The 19,771-nt window shown below is 35.2% G+C and overlaps 1 protein-coding gene across 1 annotated transcript; it reads left to right on the top strand.

The window, feature by feature from the left end:
- Positions 1-4,961: 4,961 nt before the first annotated feature.
- LOC129880512 (protein unc-13 homolog) lies at positions 4,962-15,167 on the top strand. The gene is made up of 5 exons (XM_055954588.1): positions 4,962-5,813; positions 6,419-7,285; positions 7,765-8,220; positions 13,679-13,868; positions 13,952-15,167. Exons 1-5 carry the CDS (start codon positions 5,370-5,372, stop codon positions 14,881-14,883), a joined length of 2,889 nt encoding a protein of 962 aa, XP_055810563.1. The 5' UTR covers positions 4,962-5,369; the 3' UTR covers positions 14,884-15,167.
- Positions 15,168-19,771: the final 4,604 nt, after the last annotated feature.

Below are 19,771 nucleotides of genomic sequence, written 5' to 3'. Positions count from 1 at the left end.
CTTGTACCTGCGGTCATAAAATACAGCCCCCCGAAGAAAGGTGGTCAGTACGACATATGTACTGAGTATGTAAAATATAACGTAATACAACTGGAAGCATATCTGAAGCAGAGAAGCAGGGGATAAAATATCAAAATTGGAAACCTGTACCTGTACTCTATGAATCATAAAAACATGCATGCTCAAATTATATAATATAGCTGGTCCTTTCAGGGGTCCAGTGAATCATATCTGTAGGATCATCATAGGCTCGGCGCCATTACCACCTTATTGCAACACATCATCATTATACATATATACATACGTACCCGACCCTCTAGTGAAGGGCTCGATGGACAATGCAGTGAGTTGTGCACGAATGGACCCAGCCCAGGACTCGGTGAAAGAAGTGTTACAGTATACTCGAGTAGAGTAGTGAGTAACTATATCCAATTTAAATCATATTGGAGACTCGACAAAATAAGAAAGTTAAGTTTTTGTCTGAGGGCCCGAGCAACAGTGTAGTCATCTCGAGTATCCTCTAAGTGCCATTATGGGCTGCCTCAAAAGTAATATTAGGGACCCTAGACATGCATTAACATAGGGCTAAATCATTTACGGAATTAAAATACTTAGTATCGTATAGTCTTTAGGAATTGGAGCTTGTACATTTGGTATTTTTTTAACATCTGTAAGTTTCCAGGGAAATAGTTCTACTACTACCAGAGTTCGTTATTCAAAATTAAATGCGAGATAACTAAGAATGGAGTTACATTCGGAGCTCATATCATATTCAACTTACGACTAAGATAAAGACATGCCCAAAAGAAGAAAGAAACTAAGTTCCGTATAGTCTGTACTTTCCTTCAGGTGATCTTCATATACATATTTCATACCCGACCCTTCATGGGGCTCGGTAAACCACTATGGCATCATAATCTCATTTTTGTATCAAATACATATCAAGGGGAAATGAGAGATAGCTTCCCATACATTACATTCTGACACATAGAAGCCCTACTAGGCAATACTTAATCTTCACAAGAACTCTAATACTGAACAGTGGATAGGGGTTATGAGGCGTACTCGTAATTCTGGGAATGGAATTATCCCCGCACTTCATATACAATTCACTTAAGGCTAAACATTGCCAAAAGGAAAGAAAGATAGGTGTACGCACTTATACCAAAAATATGCCAAAAGAAAGTTCCACATACTTTGTCTGAATTATTTCTTATCCCGTTTGCCTCGCCGTCCTTTGAACCTATTCAACATGAAAGTAATATGAATATCAACCCCTCTTAACTTTCCAGCACCCTAGGTTACACCTTAGTATTAATGAAATCTATTTCCTTAGTCGTTTCCCCGACTAGTTCTGTTATTTGCCAAGGCGTCGCCGAAAATTGGGCAGTCCCTCCTCTATATTGTGCCCTATCCAAATTTCCAATTAGGTCCCTAAGACCTACAGCCAACCAACAACAACAACCTGCAACAATTCACACCAACAATATACAATATAAACTCCAAATGACTCATTCAAAAAGATGATATCAAATAGGGCATCTAGTCTTTATTCTATAACGCTTTCATTATACGAAACGAGGGGTCGTGTGGCTGAAACTATCAGCATCCACACCCCTTTTAGAATGAATTTAGGCCCTGCAACAATACATTACACCCCTGCAGTAATAACTCACTCAAAACTATCAAAACGTGAATTTTGGACAGCTTACTGTTTTACCTTATCGCTTCGTTTCGAAGGGGTAATGGAGGGAAACAAGATTTATGTCCTTCATGAAAGTTATAGACATGTGTCTTAGGGTCGCATAAAATTTTGAATCACCCCTACATCAATTCTCAACAGCAGTCCGTGTAAGATTTCCAAAACCAAAATCTGGGCAGTACCTCCTCTACACTTCATCACCCTTTTTCTAGAAGCTAAAAGCAAAACTGGATTTTAAAGTCTAAATGAAAGTTATTTACCTATGAAATAACTTTCCAAAAAATATTGAATCACCTGAAACGAAGCTGTACACAAGAAGTTATACTAATATTACTAACAACTGTTCCCTCCAAAAATGGGTTTGTTAACTAGTTTTTAACATTTTCTTTCTTTGTTCTTTCAACTTTTTCTCAAGTTCCAAGCTGAAGAATTAATTTCGTAGACATCGTAAGATACATATATATACCTCCACTTACTTAAAGAACACCATATATAATTAAATCATGGAGAACAATTTAAGAAATTACCTTTGATCCTTAAAAACCAATGCTACCTTGTGCTTTGTTTCTCACGTTGTTCCTCTTCTTTTGGTTGCTGGAGTTTCAGCTCCAAATAGAATGAGAATGACTTAGTAGTCATCCAAATCCACATATATACACTTCTTTAAAAGGTGCCACGTGGCAGCCCCCTAGGATACTACCTAGGTTCATGCAGCCTATCACACGCCGCCACGTGGCAGCGGGGTCCACCACCCCAAGCAGGCAGGTGAGTCACCTGCTTGCTTGTCACCTGCTTGCTTGAGGTGCTTGTTTGTCACCTGCTTGCTTAACTTTCATAAGTTCGGAAACTAGTTTTTGCTCCCTCTCGTAGGTTCGTAATCTCGTCTTATTTTAAGAGCCTATGTAACGCATGATACACAAGCTTGGTACGTACTCCAATAGCTTAAGTATGTAATACTTCCAAGTTAGTAGCTTACATAGGTAAATCGAGTCCTACGACTCATTACTTGGCCTCCAATTCCTTCCGGATTCTTATGACTCCATTTCCAACCTTCTCTACTATGGGGTATCACATTCTTCCTTCCTTAGAGTCATTTGATAGTGTCGTAGCATATCCGTCTCGCATGATAATGTCCAAGGAACGTATGAGATATTCCGAGTTTAAAAAAAGGTGGGGTGTAACAGTTTATGCATGTTCTTCTTATTCAATACATTTCCTAGTCTTGACCGCATACTTTTGCCTATATTGAATCATAATATAGTTTTGACGTACATCCTTGGGACCGCGGTTAGTGTTAGATCTATCATTTTGCTTAGTGCTTGGTGAATCCTCATGTTTCCAGGACATTCCTGTTATGATTATTTCTTCAGATTTTCTTTACTTTTAATTTTATGATTGTTCAAGTGAGCTAGGACATGTCCTAGCAACTCACCTATGTTAGTAGAGGCTTTCATCCATATCAGTTGGATTTCCGCACACATGTCTTCATATTTAGCCTATCATTATATGCGACTCTTTAGACTATTCATATTTTACTTCTACTTTGCAGTTATGTATGTTATCTTTATGTTATCTAGTTTAGCTTGGAGTCTCTCGAAACTCTAGGTACCATGTCACGTCTAGGGAATAGTCCTGGATCGTGACAATATCTTTAGGACTTAAAAGAAATTAGCCAACGATCAAAATATTCATTGCAAAAAATTAAATAACACTAGCGATAAAACTTTTCATTGTTAAATCAGTTGCTAACACGTTAGCAATTTTGTCGTCATCCATATATCGCTAATTCCCTAGGCAAAATAAAGGTGTCAACTTTTTGCACCTAATTTTAGTGATGGATTTAAGTTTTTGTCGCTAATGCATTGTCATTGTAGATTCTAATACGTTTTCCGATATTTTGGCAACCAAACTATTGTTCCGTAGCTAATCCATCATTAGTTAGCAAGAGAATGTTGTTTGTCGCTAAAAGTTATATTTTTAGTGGCTGAACCCTTTTGCTATATGCGGGTTCACTTTTAGGTATCAAAGTTTCTTAGCCTTCTCTTCATTGTCTTAACGTTAATACTATAGTTTTTCATTTTCCATCGATTTGCCTTCTTGACGACCATTGTTCATCATTAATGGTAAGTACCAACGATCTTAAAATTTGAATTCATTACGCCCAACTCGAACCCGGAATGGACTAATTTTAAGGGGTCAATCAATCCAACACGACAAACTTGATAGGTTTACCTCTGCCCCCCTCCCCCAACATTTGTTACCTACCTTTCTTAAGCAAAAATGCTTTTGCAATGCTATGTTGGCAAAATGGAAAGTTCTCGACAAATGAAATTCTTACGTCGGAAAATGGCTTACTTCCTATATGGTGGTTTTAATAGGACTATTAGAAAAGTAGCTTCGTTCTGAACAATGTTGCATGTATATCTCAAGTCAATAAGTATAAACTTGTTAAAATTGTCATAAATATTATTCAAATATGTTTGATTATAGACACAAAATCTGAAGAAGAAAAATACAAACTCAAAATGTTGACTGATGAGAAGATTCGATCCACTTGGCCATTAAATGCATAATGACGAAGTTGAAAAGCTACATTTAATTAAATTGGTACAATGTATGATCAAATTAATTTAGTATAAATACATCCATCACCTTTAAAAGGACGTTTGTTTAAGATATAAAGATGGAGTAGTTTTCTTTTGATGAAAGGAGAAAGAAACAAATTACTCCCCCATTTCAAAAAGAATGATCTGGTTTGACTTGATATGAATTTTTTTTTTTAAAAAAAACTTTTTCATCTTGTAATCTTAAATTAAAGTGATGTCAAATATATTAAAATACCTTTTAATCTTATGACCTTAAATATGCCACGTGAAAAATTTAAATTAAAATTTTACCTAAAAAGAAAATGAGATCATCCTTTTTAAAACAGACAGAGTACTATTTTTAGTTTATTGACAAATTTCAAACACCACATTATTAATTCCTAGCTTATTTGTTATAAGCTCTTTTTGTAATACCCAATTTAGTTTTTGTAAACCAATACCATCAATGTTTAGCTTGAAAACCCCTTCTGCGGTGTGCCAACATTAATTGAGCAGAGTCAACATTTCAGAAAATATGCCAGTCCTAATTGAAAATTTGAATTTCACTTCATTAATAACAGTAGTCCTAATTTAAAATTTTGAATTTAAAGTAGGTTATTGTCTTGTCATAGATATAATTTTAATACACAACAGTCGAATGTATAACCTCTGCCAAGTGAATGCCCTATGGAAACGCAAGGAAACCTTTGACCAACCCTCAAAATTCCGAACGCGCTTGCATCTGCATTTACCAAGTAGTAGCCAGTGGACAATTCCCTGTTCTTTTCTTTGAAAACCTCAAAGCTTCCTTCAAGACCAACTTTTTCTATAATGTATACACAACTACTATTATCTTCTTTCTCTTTTCCTTTCAATTTCATGCATGACTTTTGATTTAGAACAACCCCACATCTCTTCCTTCCTTCCTTTCAACTCAACCAATAATACAAAAAGCAACAAAGAAGAAAAAAGAGAGATAAAATAATCTTTTTCAATTTTCCTCGATTTGCTAAAGACCCAATTCTTAGAAATTTTGAATTTCGTTTGTGGGGTATTTATTTCACCTTTGATATTGATTGCTCATGGATATGGTGCCCTATGCTTACAGAGATGCAGCGGCACAGACAGTATCAAGAAGAAAAGTCACATTGCATGAGAGGCCGACAATTCCCATTTCACCCTCCGACGACGACGATGAACTTCCCTACCCGTTTGGAGAATTGGGTGTGGACTTGACCGAATCGGAGCTCAGGGAAACCGCATATGAGATCCTCGTCGGCGCTTGCCGGAGCTCCAGCTCTGGCAAGACATTGAAATATGTTTCCAGCTCGGTCAAATCGTCTACGTCGTCATCGTCGACGGCGGCAAGTAAGGTGAAGAAGGCGCTTGGTTTGAAGAAGAATTTGGACTCAGTGACTGGGAAAAAGGCTTCTACTGTTGCTGAGCTTATGAGGGTCCAAATGAGGATTCCAGAGCAGACTGATTCTAGGGTCCGGCGAGCCTTCTTGAGAGTCGCTGCTGGACAGGTTTATACTACTTTCTTTGCCCACAAAATAGAGTGATGATTCATATAGCACGCCCTGCTCTTGTTTGTGTTTTGATTGACTGATTTAACTCTATTAAATTGAAAAGGGAAGCCTTTACTTAATTGAGAGCCCCAAAGCTTGGTATTTTAGCGAGAAAATGCAAAGGAGACAGTGTATTTATTGCTTAACAAAAAAGAAATGAATTAATTTGCAGCAACAGAACTGTCAAGTTACATGACTGATTTCAGAATTTTAGCAGCCTTTGATAAAACTGATGCTCTTTCGTCCATCATTTCCATTTACCACTTATATATCTCTTTTAAAAGATTTTCAAAAACTTTATTTATCTCCACATTTTTGGTATCTTACTTATCCGTGATAGGTTGAGAATTGATTTTTGAGAAGGAGAAAACTTTTGGTTGTTGGATGCGATGTATGCTGAGCTACTTAAATCTGGTTGGCTTGATGGGCCTCACCTTCATTACTTGATGGATTAATTCAAAATGTGTTGCAAAATGAATTTGATATACACTATAGATCAATATTCTACAACAATGTTCTTTAAGCTGCTGCTTAGTGAACAGTTTGTTTCTTCTACTTACCAGCTTGGAAGACGTCTCGAGTCAATGGTTCTACCACTGGAGCTCTTACAGAAGTTCAAATTCTCAGATTTTCCAAATCCGCAGGAATATGAAGTATGGCAGCAGAGAAACTTGAAGCTACTAGAGGCTGGACTTGTATTGCACCCATGCTTGCCGCTTGGTGAGACAGACAAACGTCCTAAACAGATTCAGCAGATTATACATGGGGCTCTGGTGAAACCCATGGACACTACAAAGCAGTGTGAATCGATGCTAGTACTACGAAATCTTTCCACATCCCTCGCCTGTAGATCATTTGATGGTTCGAGCCCTGAGATATGCCATTGGGCAGATGGAATACCATTGAATCTCCGACTCTACCAAATATTGCTTGAAGCTTGTTTTGATGTGAACGATAACATCTCTGTTATTGAAGAAGTTGATGATGTCTTAGAAATCATAAAAAAAACTTGGGTTATCCTTGGTATAGACCAGACGTTCCATAATATTTGCTTTTCATGGGTTTTATTTCATCGATATGTTGCAACCAGCCAAGTTGAAAACAACCTGCTCTTTGCCGCTGATAATCTATTGTCAGACGTAGCAAAGGATGCCAAGGCAGTAAAAGACCCGACTTGCTCTCAGACCTTGAGTTCTCTACTTGGTCTGATCGTAGGTTGGGCGGAGAAAAGGCTGCTTGTATATCATGATATCTTTTACAGGGACAACATTGATATCATGCAAAGTCTTCTCTCTATGGGTTTCTCAGCTACGAAAATTTTGGTTGAACACATTTCAGGCAACTATCAGAAAAGGAGTAAAGAGGTTGATGTTGCATTTAGCAGAGTTGATAGTTACATCAGGGCTTCGATGCTCTGTACCTTCTCTAAGGCAAGTTAATCTTCCTGCTTTGGTTAACCTCGCCATGGAGTACAAACATCATGTCAGGAACTCCAATATGCTTTATTATTTTAAGGGTGGTTCAGTGTTTTTCGGCTCTCTTTCTCAGGAATCTAGAATGGTGTCACTGGTGCTTCCCCTATATTTCTCATCTCAAGTACCCCTTGACTTGAAGTGAGAGTTTTTCTCCCTCCTTGTAGGAAGGATTGCTTCTGTCGTTGTGACAATTACAATCTCCTTATAGTGTAGAGCTTCATAAGGATTCTACTGATAATCTATGTTTGTGCTAAATATTGTGTTCCAGTGCTGCAATCATCCTCCCTCTAGCTGTAGTAAGATTTGATGCTTTAAAGATGCTGTATATACTTTGTTATTTAAGACCTCTTTAACTTTTTTGGTTTAGTATTAGTTAGACTTTTGCTCCTTTGGTGGAAAAAGTGACTAACTCTGGTTACTCTGCCTAAAGACAGGAAAAAGAGAGGTTGATATCAAGCAGAAAGTCGTCTAAACAACAGCAGAATCCTCTTCCCATCCTTTCTATCCTTGCCCAAAATGTTAGTGATCTGGCTTTTAATGAGAAGGAAATATATAGTGCTGTTCTGAAGAGATGGCACCCTCTTGCAACTGGTGTAGCTGTTGCGACGCTTCATGCTTGCTATGGAAGTGAGCTGAAGAAATTTGTTTCCGGGATAAGTGAGTTGACTCCAGATGCTGTACAGGTGCTGATAGCAGCTGACAAGTTGGAGAAAGATCTTGTACAGATGGCTGTTGTGGATGCTCTTGACAGTGAAGATGGAGGAAAGTCATTAATGACAGAGATGACTCCTTATGAAGCTGAAGCTGTGATCACAAACCTGGTGAAATCATGGATAAGGACTAGAGTGGACAGACTTAAGGAATGGGTCACCAGGAATCTGCAACAAGAGGTATGTTTCCTTCTCTGTTACTGGATTTTACTAATGTCTGGTGCCATCATGGACCATCACCGTTGAACACTACACTCTTTCGCCAAATTTGGATGTAAGAAAATTAAGGATTTGGGGTCATGGTGTTGAAGAAATTTCTTTCAGATAATTCTTTTCCTGTCTTAAATGTTTTGGCCCTATCCTTAAGCGATAATAGAAAGGGAGAGGGAGAGTATAGTATCAAGTATACTCAATGTTATACAATTGTCTTGTAATTAGGGGTCGTTTGGTTGCTGGTGAGGAGCTAAGTTATTCATGTATTAAATCCTGCATAAGTAATGCCATGTTTGGTAGTATTCTTTCGCTATGTATGAAATTCAATATACCTAATACATGTATAAGTTATGAGGGAACTAAGCCTGGCAGTGGGACCAGTAATGAGACTACCTGATCGAAATTTTTCGGAATCGGACCGGAACCGGCCCTATTGAGGCAAGATCCGTCTGGAACCGGACCCGTACGAACTTATCGGGATTTTTTGTGATGGCCGTCCCGGTCCCAGTCCGGGACGGGACCGGTACCGGACTAGTAATCCGGGTTCTCCCTCTTATTGTTTTGTATTTTTAATTAAATTAAAACTTGGTTGTTTATGATTGAAAAAATTCCAAAATATATAACTTATTTAATATTTCTTTCAAAAGTATAACTTAGAGCCCGTTTGGATTGGCTTTAAGTTGGTCAAAACCAACTTAAAGCCCCTTTTCAGCTTTTGGATGTGTTTGCCTAATGCTAACTTTAAGCCAGAAAGTTCTTAAAGTCAATCAAAAATGAAAAGTTAGGATTCCTAACTTTTTTTTTCTAAGTGCTTAAAGTCATTTTCTTTGACCATGGAATTTACTTTTATATCTCTTATATTTTAACTAAATTCCCAAATTATCCTTTTTATTCTTTTAACCCTAAAATTCACATAATTTTCCTCATTTAAGCACTTTTATCCAAACACTCAACTGCTTATTTATAAAAATAACTTTCAGCACTTTAAAGTTCTAAAAGCACTTCATACATAAAAGTTACTTTTTTTAAGCCCATCCAAACGGGCTCTTAATAAGCTAGACTTTTTTAAAAGCTTAAATTTTAAATTGTAAAGTTTAAATTTCAAATTTCAAATTTTAAATTCTTAACGTTTAAATTTCAAACTCTTAAGTGTTAAAAGTATAAATCTAAAATTTTCAAACTATAACATAAGTTTGAATTTAAAATTTTCAAACTTTTTTAATTTCAAATTGTAAGTTTGTAACTTGAGTTTGAAACATTTGAAAATTGAAATACATTAAAAGGACTTGTATTAAATTGAAAACAATAAATAAAATTTTTTATGGCTAATAGCCTATAATTTTATTCATAAAAAATTAAGTAGTACAATTTGTATTACAATTTACAAACATTAGAAGAAGACCTAATCTACACAACCACCTTCTAGGAAGGGTTCTGTTTGAATTAGGCCTCAAAATATCATACTTATATTTGTAGCCTTGAAAATAGTCTCGTCTTGAATCTTCTAACATTTCTTTGGTAACATGTTCCGAAAGTGGTTGTAGTGCTTGTTCCTCCAATGCATCCATGCCGTCTTCACTAGAATCTACCAAAATATTATCTACATCATATTCAAATTGGGCAGGTAAACTTGGACGCCCATAACTCCTTCGCTTGGTATTTGATCCAATCTCTAAACAATACTGATATCTCCAAGTTGTCTAATGCTAATGGATGTCTATACTCTCCTAGTTGAAATCTTGCTACACTAAAGCTCCCTCAGCAGCTACTGAAGATGCTTGAATAGCTAACACATCTTGAACCACCTGTTGAGGTTTTGGAAATGTCTTGCCGCGATTCTTCGACCATTTTAAAAGTTGAGGTTTGCTTTGTGCATCCTTAATACTTTCCGTTCCCTGATTAAGATATTCATCAAAATCATTCTTTTCATTAGAAGTAAGACAAAGATAACTTTCTAGCATATCATCAATATTATCTTCATATCTACATCTAGATGTTTCAGGTTCTTCATTACGTACTACTTCATTTATTCTACCAGAATTATACAAGTCATATAATTTTTTTGTTTTAGTTTTTATGCCATTTTTAACTGTTGTCAAAGTAGGTAATTTGTCATCTTGAATATCTAAATTTAAATAAATTTTTTCAACCATTCGTGATGCATCTATTTCTTTGTATGTTGGGTTTGATAAACAAGCAGTCAAATAAATTTGAGGAATAGGAAAAAAATATTTTAAATTTTTTTCAATCATTGACTTAACGGAATCTTTAAATCTTTAATTATTTTTGAATTGAAAAAATTATCAGATTATTTGGTAAAACTGAACAAATAGTTGGGTAATAAAGTCCAAATATTATTTTTGTAGCTTAATAAAAAAAACTTTTAAATTTTTTATAAGATCCTTTACGTGATCCCAATTAGTTTCTTTAAGTTTATAATCCATATATGAATTATGAGCATTCCAAACCATTTGTGAAGACTTTCTATATTCATAAGAAACTTTAAGCATTTCATATAAAGAATTCTATCTAGTAGAACACTGTTTTTGGAATTTTTCTAGGTGGAAGATTAAATTCATGACACCGATGTATAGTCTAGACATCGGACATATCAAAATCTTTATGTCTAGACTTTACTTAACATTTAAAAGTAAAATGACATGCAGTTTTAGATTTTATACAACCATTATTATATATTACTATACCATCTCTTATAATTAAATTATATATGTGTCTAGCACACCTAATATGAAAGCTATCATCCTAAATAAGGCAAAGTACCGATTTTAGTATATCAACAAATGTATTATTAGAAGCATTATCTAGAGTGATACTAATTACTTATTAGTTATTCCAAAATAATCTAAAACTCCTACAATAGTTTGAGTTATGTAACTACCATTTTTTTGCATTTAACAACTTTTATAACCTAAAATTCTCTTTTGCACGTTCCAACTTTCATCAATCCAATGGGCAGTAATAGTGAAATAATCATTATCAGTAACACTACAACCCACATTAGAAGTGATAACCATTTTACAAGTATTATTTGAAATAAACAACGAAGATGATGCAAATGTTGACCTTGTAGTCAAAAACAACTTTTTTAATCGTGTTTCTGGAAAATCCATTAAAAGATGGATTATACACTATTTGAATATAATGAATAAAATCGGGATTTTCAGTAAAACTAAAGGCAAGCCAGTAAAAATAATCATTGTAGCTAATTCTTCAAGATCTCTTTCTCTACTATATGTCTAATGGGTACTAGAGCCAGAAACATTAGAAGAGTTTACTTGTGATTGGACTATGTTAGAGCCCCCTACTCGTACAGATGTATCAGGAAGGAGAGTACAATTTTTTATAGCGTCGGCTTTCGTGTTAACTTCCAAAAATTCTCTTTTACATCATCACATCAAATGATTTCTTAAATGTCTTATCCCACCCCCCTTTTCCGCAGTTTTATGATTCATAATATGTTTACATTTTTTTACAAATTACTTGAGTTTTATCCTCTCTTTGAGTCATAATTTGCCACACAATAGATTTTTTTACGTTCAGGCTTAGACATAGCCCTAGTAGGATGTACAGGGGGAGCGGGAGCGGGGAGTTCAGTAGCAGAGCTATTAGCCATAACTGGCTCTATTTAATCTACATCATAAGTATCATTATCAAAATTATCATCATCATCAGTGATTCATTAAAATTACCAAACCTTCTTTCTGAAGATTCATGCTCTAATTAAGTATTACTATCAATATCAAAACAAGTTTCATCGACATACGTAAAATCATTCGTATTAATTCTTAATTGTGGCACTTGTCTAGTGATTTAGAAGAACTACCATCGAATTTATTTTTTCTGGTTAATACATTAGCGACACTACCAAAAAGTGATTTTTTAACCATTTTTCCAATATTTTTATCACCATAATCCATCTTAAAAATTTAAAAGTAAGAAAAATAAAATATAATACAAAAATTAAATGCAAAAAAATAAACAAGTAAACTAGTAAAGCGATGAAAGTTGGAACTCGGAACGAATGTACGTAAAAGCCGAAAATTGATAGATGAAACATGAAGTTTGAAGATTGCTCCAAAATAATCCATTAAAACTTTCAAATTAACAAAATTAACAATTTAATAGAGAATAGAACACTTGATAGTTGAGAGAGTAGATGAAAATTGAGAAAATTTGAATGAATAAATAATGAAAGGGTGGAAAGTTTTTATAGTTAAAAAATAGAACCGAAATGTATTTTAAAAAACTTTAGGGCATTAAAAAAAGTTTGGGGCGTAGAGGGTTGGGGGTGAAATAGTTGTTGGGTGGGGGCCACTAGCCGTTCCCAACGGCATCCTAGCGACTACCATTTAAAATAAATTTCAAAAAATTTCCGCCCAGTGAATCGGACCGGTACAAACTGGACCGGGATGATCCAATAGAAATTCCTATTCCGTCCCTCTACCCATCCCTGTACCCCCTTTCCCGTTCCCAACTGGTAGCTACCGGACCAGTAAGAAACTGGTAATGAATCGGGATGGACCAATATTGGTACCTACCGGTTCCGCTGCCAGCCTTAGTAGGAACCTATGTATTAGTTTTTGCAGGATAAAAGATGGAATAACTAATTCATGAATAACTAAAATTCTATATAAAATAATATATAGATTTTCTCATAACTAATTCATGTAGTACTATTACCTGCATAACTTTGAAGTCTGACCTTGGGGTCGTTTGGTAGCTGAATAAGAAACAAGTTATACATGTATTTATTTGTGTATAACTTATATGATGTTAGGTAGGTAGATAAGAAATAAGTTATTCATGTATAAAGTTAATATGACATTAATTTGACAATTTAGAAATTCACATAACTAATACATGTATAAATTATGAGGGAATATATGTATTATTTTATGCAGGATAGAAGGTGGAATAACTAATACATGTATAACTAATATATGAATTACTTATCTCTGCATAACTAATACATGCATAAAATAATACATAGATTCACTCATAGCTACTTCCTACATTGCTAATACCTTCATAACTCTAACTAACTACCAAAGTATCAGATTTTCCTTCACTCAGCCGGTATGCCTGGAAGCTGCCTGTCAAGCCAAAAGGGTGAAAAAACAATAGGATTTGTCTTCATTATCATTGTTCTTGTCCTTCAAACCCCCCCCCCCCCCCCTCTCCAACTAGACGGAGAGGAGAGACTCCAAATAAACATTTTTATCTCCTGTGTCTCTTTCTTTCCCCAGGCTGAGGGGTGAGAGAGATTGTGGAGTTAAAGTCTTGTTTATATTATCTTATTATATTGGATATGGTCTGCCAGTGCTTTGGTCATGCTGTATACAAAACCTTGAACCCACAGCTAAAGTTGTACAGCACCACCTGACCTTTCACCTTCCTTTTGTAGATCTGGAACCCTCGTGCAAATAAAGAGCGTGTTGCTCCCTCTGGAGTGGAGGTCCTACGCAGCATAGATGAGACATTTGAAGCATTCTTTTTGTTACCGATACCTATGCATCCAGCTTTGCTTCCAGAATTAAAGAATGGTCTTGACGAATGCCTACAGAACTACATATTGAAGGCTATATCTGGCTGTGGTAAATATTAATTTTGGCTGCCAAGTATTGTTAAATGATGTGATAGTTGATGTTGTAGACCACTAATTTCTGGTGCGTTGCAGGATCTCGAAGTACCTTTGTTCCAACTATGCCTGCTTTGACTAGATGCTCAACTGGGTCAAAGTACAGTGTGTTCAGGAAGAAAGAGAGGCCTCCAATGGTTTTGTATAGGAAATCTCAGAGTGGGACCACTAATGGAGATGATTCGTTCAGTATACCTCAGTTGTGTGTCCGTATTAATACTTTGCATTCCATACGAAAAGAATTGGATGTACTTGAGAAAAGGACGATTTCCCAACTGAGGGATAATATGCGTGTTCATGATGATAATATTGTTTATGGGTTGGGCAAACGGTTTGAGCTGTCAGTAGCTTCTTGTTTGGAAGGGATCCAGCAGCTTTCTGAAGTAATTTCATATAAAGTCATCTTCCATGAGTTGAGGCCTATCTTCTGGGATTATCTATATGTAGCGGATGTTTCATCATCCCGGATTGAACCTTTCCTTCAGGAGCTGGAGAATAACCTTGAGATCATATCGGCAACAGTTCATGACAGGGTCCGGACACGTGTAATCACTAATGTAATGAAAGCCTCTTTTGATGGATTCTTGTTCATTTTGTTGGCTGGAGGACCTTCTCGTGCTTTTTCACTGGCTGATGCTGCAATTATAGATGAAGATTTGAAGTTCCTAATGGATCTATTCTGGTCTGATGGGGATGGGTTGCCGACTGACCTTATAGACAAGTTTTCAACTACTTTGAAAGGCATTCTTCCTCTTTTCCATACTGATACTGCTATCCTGATTGAGCAACTTGAGCATGCCACTGAAGACAATTTTGGCACTTCAGTTAAATCCAGACTTCCCTTGCCTCCTACATCAGCTAACTGGAGTCCAACTGAGCTCAGCACAATTATGCGTGTTCTGTGTTATCGAAATGATAAAATGGCAACTATGTTTCTAAAGAAGAAGTACAACTTGCCAAAGAAACTGTGATCATTCACATGGTTGGGAAATGAATGAGGTGATGTTAGCTAACTATACCAGGTGGATCTTAGATTAGGTTGTTCATAGTAGGCAGTGGTGTGATTATTTTGTACAGATTACTTATGACTTATTGAGGCATATCACTTGACTGTGAGCTCGTTAAAAGAAAAAAAGGTTTGTAAAGCAAGATTTTGAGGATTACTATCGAGGGAGTGAAATTATAACATGTCTACGTGAAGGCGTGCTACAACTACATTACCAGCTGAATAGATATCATTCTCGTTCTAAACCTTCCTTATCAGTTCGTTTATTTATCTCTCCAATTGTTCTTGCTTCCTGAAAGGTAAAATCCTAATTTCTCAGGCATGTCATTGTATTTTATTTTTGCCTCCTGAAAGGTAAAATCCTAATCTCTCGGACATGTCCTTGTATTTTATTTTGTGTTCTGATGAGAAGAGATTATTTGAGCTTGCGTATGAAAGTTGAGATATGCGTAACTAGGGCTGTTCAAAACCGACCACTACCGATAACCTAATCGCAAAATTGGCTTATTGAATTATCCGATTAGCGGGTGGAGAATGAATTTAAATTTTATAATTAACGGCTTATCGGTGTGGGGGACGGATTACTCAATTTTCTTATTGGGTAAACCGTTAACCCGTTAAGAATTTATTATATTTTTATTCCTAAACATATAAAATATGTATGGTAATTATAATTTGTAAACCTAACGATAAGCTTCAACAGGCCAAAACCTATTTAGTTAATAAGACAACCCATTCCCACCCATTTAGTATATAAGACAACAACTATATCCTAATTTTACCTAAACTTAAAGGGTAGGAACTGTCTCCCTCTTCTCTTTCCTCCCCTCCGCCTCTATCCTCTTGCTCTCATCTACTGTCTACGGCGAAATTTTGCCGCAGAGACAAGCAAGACCACGATGCCGCCTCCACCTCTTCTCGTTCCGTCCTCCTCTACTCGCAACGTTTCAATAATCAAAACTCTGGTGAGCCAAACAACATTGATAGTAGCAAATACGACTCCGGTGGAGCCAACCATCACAGTGACCAGAAGGTGATAGCTAGTGAACGCCGACGAAGACTAAAGACTGAGATTTCAGCACATTAAAGACAGATCTGGAAAGATCCATCTAGGTTTGTTTTCTCATTTTTTAATTTCTCATTTCTGTCTATTGATTTTCCAATATGTTCTTTTGATGCATGTTTACTCTTGTTGTGAATTTTGGCTAAAGCATGAATTTCTTTGAGGTTTCAGATCTTTGGTTCACTGATTCTTTATGTTAATGTGCTAAATCCACACTTTATGTCTAAATCGGCTTTGAATCTTCTTTGATTATTTCTGTTAATTTTGGTATGTGCTTCACTGATTTTGGCGTTATTAAACTATTGGTATAAAATTGATTATCCATATCATAACTTAATTTTGGGTTGTTGATTGAAATACAGGGACTCAAAGTCTTAAACTTCTAGAATAACTGAACAAAGTGATAAGGTGATAGGTGAAAGTGAGGCTTCAAATGCAGCATGTCATGCTATACTTAACCGATACACCGCTCGATAACTGTCCGATAATTGCTAATTCGATACTGAACCAACCGATATCTTATAGGTTGGCTAGCGGATTAGTACTTTTAAAAGCCGATAACCGTTAAGCCAAATCATTAAGCATAATAATTCATCTGATCCGCCCGATAAGCATCCCTATGCGTAACTGCTTGAAGTGGGTACAAACCATATATTTTTTTACCTTGAAAACCTACATTTCATTTTCTCAATTTTTGTCTTCAAGGAATTAATGCTTGACAATGCTGTAAGGGGACGTTTGATTTGGATGCAAGGTATGTTGAAATAAGTTATGCTGAGAGTATTTTTATTGCTTGTTTGGTTTGTCATATTCAAAATGATGTTCATTGCATAATTTCTAACAATAAGTTGTTTGTTTATAAACAAATATCTTCTATCTTATTTAGTTTTTTTTTTACATTTTCTTTGCAAGCTTTAATTATTCATTTTTTTAAAAAAATCATCTTATTTAATTTAAATATTTTTATATATGCATTTTCATGATTGTGCCTTGTGTTTTTTAAATTAAACTTTCATCTTATTTAACTTAAAAATAAAACTTTCATCTTATTTATCTTTAAAAATTTCCATCTTATTTAAATTAAAAATAAAATTTTCATCTTATTTAACTTAAAAAATAAAGCTTTCATCTTATTTAGCTTAAAAATAAAACTTTTATTTACGTTTAGTAAAGTAAAGGAAATTTTGTTAAAATTATCTACATTTTAGAGTTATCTACATTTTAATTGATATATAAAATATAATTTTTAAGTGAGCAATAAACTATTTTAATTAAAAATGTAATTTAGTAGTGGAGTGAACATTTTAAGAGAAATTAAAATATAAATAAATATAAGAATTAGACAAATAAATTCAACCTATAATGTATTCATAAATAAAAATTATATTTATAAAATGTAATTTTTTAATAGAAAAATATATTATCATAAAAACAACGATTAATTAAGGTTATGAATGTTATTATAAATGTTGTGAAAAATTATGTTAATACATAAATGTAAAAGTGGTGTATAAAAAAGAGTTTAAAGGAGGCATTTTTGTTATTTTATATACTTTATTCCAGGATAATTTATCCTGAAATTACTATTTCACCCTTAGGGAGGGATAACTTACACAGTACTAATTTTAATCCTGGGATACGTTATCCATCCTTTGCAACCAAACAAGGAATTGAAGGACAATAAAAAATTATCACGAGATTAACTCCTCTTATCCATCACATCAAACGACCCCTAAGAGGTTGTTTGGTAGGATGCATTAAAAAAAATAATTCATGCATTAGCTTTGTGTATTATCAATATTTTATTTAGTATATTTTTTCAACCTATGTATAATATTCTTTTTTACCTATGAATAATAAATGTATTAGTTGTACACTTTATTTGGTATTATGTTATGTATAATTAATATATGATAAATCATGGTATTAGCAATACAAAGTTTTAATGCATGCATTAGACACAATTGACCTTCAAAACATTTTCCACAGTATTTCTACCGTATTTGTAGAAGATATTTTTTTTAACAATTTTTTTTATGGAAATTATGAAACTTGTTAATTTTAATATACTAAATCAAATAGTGCATAAGAAATAACCAGCATAAGTATAATCAGCATTGCTAATGTCAACATTATTAATAAATTTTATTCAACACTATTCTTATAAACTCTATCAAACGATCCTTAAGAGTTTTTGAAAGTCTAAGTGGTTCTTATATGTGGTAAAAGCGGTCCTTCCCAAGTGAACGAATGGTACAACAATAAGTAGCAAATAAATTCGGTTGTAAGGTTCTGATAAGAAAGTCTTGAATAAACATCCATGACAATCGAACCAAGGAATGATTAGACCACAAGAGCTTGAAAATCTACATCACTAGGACCGGTGCCTCATCAGCACAACCTGTCTAGATCCTGAAGGGTATGTTTCGAACATGGAGGCAGTAACCGACAAAGATGAAATAAGAATATGACTGTTAACATGCAAATCACGGGAAAACTACAAAGTTAGTAACGTGTGGAAGATTATGAGAGAGGCGAAATCCTATGCAAATGGTTCCCTAGATTTTTTCTATAAATAGCCCATTAGTTATCTACGTTAGGGGCTCTAAAAATTCGATTCACTCATTATACATACATATTTCCCTAGATTAAGTTGTAACAATCCTAAATTCAAAGTCATTATGGTACCTACTCTAACCCATCAACAACCAAACCAACCCTTCAACTTGATTGACTATCAATCTATCAAAATGTGGAAATAATGGTAAAGAAAAGTAGTGGTAGACTGTCACGATCCAACCCCGTAAGCCGCGACTGGGGTCCGACTTGGATCCCCTTATGCGTATCTATCAGCTACCCTTAAGTTGAACCGTGTGTGATGTGATACTATATACAAACCCCAATGGGTCAAAAACTTTTTTTCAGGAACCTATAGCCTCATTCACCTGTATCATAACAGAAAAGGGCACGCGAGTTGACGAGGCTGCCATACCATGAAAACATTTGCAATACATCGTATGAGCACAACTGAAACAAACTTACAAATAACCCACATACACATGTCTACAGACCTCTAAGAGTAATAACTGTATCATATGGCAGGACAGGGCCCCCGCCGTACCCCTGAATAAATAAATATATACATCAATGACCAGCAGCAACAGCAAGGCTCTGGAACAGCGGAGCACGTCCAACATAGCTGAGTGGAAACCCTAAGCTAGCGGATCTCCAACATGAACATCTGTACCTGCGGGCATGAAACGCAGCCCCCTAGAGAACGGGGGGTCAGTATGACATATGTACGGAGTATATAAATCATAACATATCATAACTAAAACAACAACTGAAATGGAGATACAGAAAATATGTATAACAGTTAACAGATTACTGTACCTGCAGCTTAGGACATGCAGTCATATACCTTATCATACCCTGTACCTAGCCCTCTAGTGAACTCAATATCATAATCGTTTCATCATAATCATGTGTCGTCATATCATCATGTATATTATTTTATCATGTCATCGTATACGACATTATATCATCGTATACGACATAATCTTATATGTCATCACAGTATATCCGGTCCACTCTGGAGCTCGAGGTCACAAATGTATCCCTATATTTTCATATGCATGCCTACATAAAGTATTCGGCCCTTTAGTGAGGGACTCAGTAAAAGAGTAGTGTACGTCTATAGCGTACCATCATCATACAGTAAAATATGCTGAGGAACGTTCGGCCCGATCCGTAATTTAAAACAATGCCGAAGAACATACGGCTCAATCCA

Source organism: Solanum dulcamara, chromosome 2, assembly GCF_947179165.1.
Source record: "Solanum dulcamara chromosome 2, daSolDulc1.2, whole genome shotgun sequence".
Classification (NCBI taxonomy): Eukaryota; Viridiplantae; Streptophyta; class Magnoliopsida; order Solanales; family Solanaceae; genus Solanum; species Solanum dulcamara.
This window is presented reverse-complemented; position numbering and strand designations above follow the sequence as displayed.

Coding starts and splice junctions, on each gene's coding strand:
- LOC129880512 (XM_055954588.1), top strand. CDS start 5,370: ATGGATATGGTGCCCTATGCTTACAGAGATGCAGCGGCACAGACAGTA. Junction 7,286..7,764: donor TGCTCTGTACCTTCTCTAAG/GCAAGTTAATCT, acceptor GCCTAAAGACAG/GAAAAAGAGAGGTTGATATC. Junction 8,221..13,678: donor CCAGGAATCTGCAACAAGAG/GTATGTTTCCTT, acceptor TTCCTTTTGTAG/ATCTGGAACCCTCGTGCAAA.